Below are 4,303 nucleotides of genomic sequence, written 5' to 3' on the forward strand. Positions count from 1 at the left end.
TATTGAGATGGAGTGGATCATTGAAGTGGACTTTTGTTTATCGAGTTTAGTATGCACATGGATTGGCTAATAGATAAGGATTTTAGATAGTGAGCTTGTTAGTGAAAGGATAGGCAAGCTTAAATTGATGGTTGGTAAACTGATAGGTAAAGTTCAAAGAAACTGATCGGGAAGTCCAACTTATCGGCAAATTGAGTTATCACAATTTGTCAATTGGGTTACCAAAATCGGTTGGGCAATCGGTTTATATGCAATTGTCATTGATCGGTAAAAATTAAAAATGTCACAAAAATGAGAGGGTTGGGTATATTAACTCAAAGTTCATACAAACTCATATATTATCGGCAAATTGATCGATTTGCGTCGAGATTTTTATTGAGAACTGGGGAATTGAGATTGGGTTTCGAATTAGTCAACTTGATCAGCAAATTGGCCTATTGGCATCTTGACTGAAAGATTGATCTTTAGCAAACTGATGAGTTTATATGTGAAGATGATCTAGACAGTTCGGTTGAAGTGGCCAACATATTTGTGTGTGCTTTCAAATTGGGTTTTTTTATCAGTTAGTTTCGAATTTGGTTGCTAAGTCTAAGGCCAGATTTTTTTTAAAATTTTTTTTTTTAATTTTTTGGGTTGGTAAGCGAGGTTGTTAACGAGGTCCTCTACCCCTTCTCATTAAATAAAATCATAGCTTGTTCATTACATTCTTACATACTCTTTCCCTATTGCATCTTCATATGCAATTTTCCTCACATCCTCAGCAAATGAGCTAGGTACAATATCAAAACATCTAACACTCGAGCAGTTTGTAACTAGTGCATCTGCTAATTTATTTGTTTCTCTATAGATATGCTCTAATGGGAAATATAAAAGTTCTGCTCTCATATTCCAGATACTATTCATCATCTTTTTCGCTTGCCATGGATACCTTTGCTTGTGTACAAAAGAGACCACATTCTCCGAGTCTGTTTGTGCCTTTAATCTTTGGATGTCGTGTCTTGCTGCCAATCTCAGTCCTTGCTCAAGCCCTTCTAGTTTCACCATTGCTATTGTATCATAATACCCCATGTGCTGCTGCTGTCACTATCCTTTCACTTGTTCTAATGACTGTTGCCCATTGACCTCTTGCTTGAATGCTACCATCTGTGTTTAAGGAGTGATTACTTTGTTGTGCCTTTTTCCACTTACAGCGAATCTCCTTTTGTTGCACAGTTCTGTTTCTTTATTCCATAGCTGACTAAATCTCTCTCGGTCGGGCCCTTCTCTCATTCTTACTTTAGTAGCCTGAAGTTTTGTCCGCATATCCCTGAGAATTAGTTCTTTCACTTGGGTTGCTGTCGAATGTTTGTGTTTGAAAATCCTTGTATTCCGCTCTCTCCATGTCCAATAAATGAATCCTGTAAAGAGAAGTCGCACGTATCTTGGTACCCACCCTTTCCTTCGCATCTGTCTTGTATCCATTTCACCCCTTGTTGCCATGTCTGATCTCGAGCTTTATTATAACCAGTTGCCTTCAGTAATTCTCTCCATATATTTTGGCCAAATACACGTTGAAAGAACAAGTGTTCTCCTGTTTCTACTCCTCCATTACATAAAATACATGTGTCATCCTCAACTTTTTTCCACTGTTTCATCCTCTGCAATGTCTTCAATCCATCCCTCAAGCATAACCAGCTGATGAAAGAGAATCGTGGTATTCGATTAGAAAACCACACCAAGTTCTTCCAGTTCACTTTTTGCTTTGTCGGTCTCATGCACTCATATGTTTCCTTGAGTTCAAAGTCTCCACATAAGGTAGCTGTCCATATAACTTCTTCCTCACCTGAATACAGTTTCACTTCCTCTTCTATGCCAGCTACCAATTCAGGACAATGCCTTTGAAACTGGTTCGGAAGCTGCCATTGCCCATCTTCTATCAAACTCGCAACCTTTGCACTTTTGCCACAGCTTGATCTATATAACAATTCCGGTGGGAATTTGTCTTTAAGTATTCCTGTTGGGTGCCATGGGTCATACCATAAGCTAGTATTCTGGCCATCCCCAATTTGATGCATCGCGATACCTTTTGCCTATTTTCTGTCTTTCAATATTTGTCTCCAGCTCCAGGAGCAATTTTGCGGAATATCAAGATCCCAAAAATTCCTTCCTTTTATCAAGGTTTTCTGTATCCATTGTACCCATATTGTGTTCTTGTTGCTGATGATGTTCCATATATGTCTCATATTGGCCGCATGGTTCATTGTTTCTAAATTTCTTATACCAAGCCTTCCCTCCTCAAAAGGTACACAGACATCTTCCCAACTAATGAACGCATGAGAGGCCCCTCCTTCTGGTCCCGTCCATAGAAAGTTCCTACAGAGTTTGTTGATCTCATCAATGGTCCTCTGTGGAATTATGAATACAGATAGCCAATATACACTCAAGTTGTTAAACACTTACTTGAATAGTTGTAGTCTTCCTGCATAAGAAAGAAATTTACTCCTCCAACTCTGGATTTTGTTAGCTACCTTAGTAAGTAAGGGTAGACAATTTGAGTGTGACAGTCTAGAAGTAATGAGAGGCACTCCCAAATACTTAACTAGCAATGATCCTTGAGAGAACTGAATACACTGTCTTGCTTTATCACACAACCTTTCATTCATCCCTCAACAGAACAACTGGCTCTTCTGCACATTTACCTCAAGCCTAGAGCACTCCCTGAATCCATTCAAATTTGCCCTTAAAGTCCTGACTGTATCCAAATCCCCATACATAAAAGCTATAAGATCATCCGCAAATGAAAGATGAGTGATTACTAGATCATGACATCTATAATGAAGCTTATAATCCCCCTCTGTAACACTATGCAACATAATATCAGTGAAGAGTTCTATGACTAATACAAATAGGTAAGGTGACATGGGATCCCCTTGTCTTATCCCCCTCTTCCCCTTAAAATATCCATATGGTGAACCATTGATCATAATGGAATAGTGAGGGGACTAAATGCATGTCATCACCCATGTAATGAATTTGATAGGAAAACCCACCCTTTTAAGAACAAATTCAACAGTTTCCCACCTCATTGAATGCATGTCAAATCTATCTTTGCAGCCATTCTTGGAGGGAAATCATCTCTATGGTAATTATGCAACAACTCATGTGATAATAAAATATTGTCTTGTATGCTCCTCCCCGAAATGAAGGTTGATTGTTGCTAAAATAAAATATGTGAAAAAACATATTTTTAGAATAGTTTCCTACACATGAATTCTATTTCAGTTTTTGAAATTTCTATATGATTAGCCTCCGAAATTCCCTAAAATTTTGGCATTTCATGAAATTTAAGATTCCTAATTACATTGTGGATCCCAATTGAATAAAAAAGGCCCATGGGTTGCATAAAATGGGTTTCTTTATTATATTAGCTTCTAAAATTCTGCGAAACTTTGAAATTTCTTGAAATATCAGGTACCTAATTACATTGTGGATCCCAATTAAATTAAATAAGGCCCAAGGGTTCTTATATTTTGGCCCAAAACATATATAAATGTGATTTCATGCTTGCAATTTTATACATTCACATACATTGTGCTAAATTAAAATATACCACCCCCAAACAATTTGAGAGGGGGAGGGGGGTTCAAGACATTGATCAATTAAATTACCTAAACATGCTGAATATCAACTTAAAATCCATATGGTAAAATAAAAATATGCGATTAATCATGTATTAAATTTAACAATATGTGCATAGATGAGCAATCACATAAACAAATAAATACTAACTACTTAACTAAAAATGAAATTAACAATTAATTAAACTAAAGTACTGAAATTAAAACAAGTACGGAAATTAAATAGTTATTACAAAACATAAATAATTCTAAATCAAATTCATCACAACAAATCAAAAATAAATAAGCTATCCCTAGGAAGAAGAAGGTCCAGAACCATCAGTAGGACGACGACGACGCCACGTCTAGAGTCGAAGAAGAAGGTGAACCTCCTGGCTAGGGCAGACGTCTTAAGACCTCAGCCTGAAAAGCTGCCTGCGCCTCTTCCATATTCTCTATAGAATTAAGCATGTCGGCGTGGTTATCGGCTATGGTTCGAATGTTATGCTCTAAGATGCAGTGATCACGTTGAATGGAACCCTAACGCTTCTGTATCGATTCACAGAGCGTAGTTAGGTTTCCCTGATGATCATAAAGCGTACACATCCCGCTATGGAGTAGTGAAAAATGTGCAAAATCAGAAGAAGCACGATCCATAGCATTCTCAGCAAAACAAACAGGATATTCATCCTCATCCTGATCTATAC

General features: G+C 37.4%; 1 protein-coding gene across 1 annotated transcript; it reads right to left on the reverse strand.

Moving 5' to 3' along the window:
- Positions 1-1,322: 1,322 nt before the first annotated feature.
- Positions 1,323-2,054, reverse strand: LOC147506732 (uncharacterized). Its single transcript, XM_086605831.1, has one exon. The coding sequence runs from the start codon at positions 2,052-2,054 to the stop codon at positions 1,323-1,325; it is 732 nt and encodes a 243-aa protein (XP_086461957.1).
- Positions 2,055-4,303: the final 2,249 nt, after the last annotated feature.

Source organism: Coptis chinensis, chromosome 4 (assembly GCF_015680905.1).
Source record: "Coptis chinensis isolate HL-2020 chromosome 4, ASM1568090v1, whole genome shotgun sequence".
Lineage (NCBI taxonomy): Eukaryota > Viridiplantae > Streptophyta > Magnoliopsida > Ranunculales > Ranunculaceae > Coptis > Coptis chinensis.

Bases quoted from the DNA above. Each gene is read 5' to 3' on its own strand.
- LOC147506732 (XM_086605831.1), bottom strand. From the start codon at position 2,054: ATGCATCAAATTGGGGATGGCCAGAATACTAGCTTATGGTATGACCCA.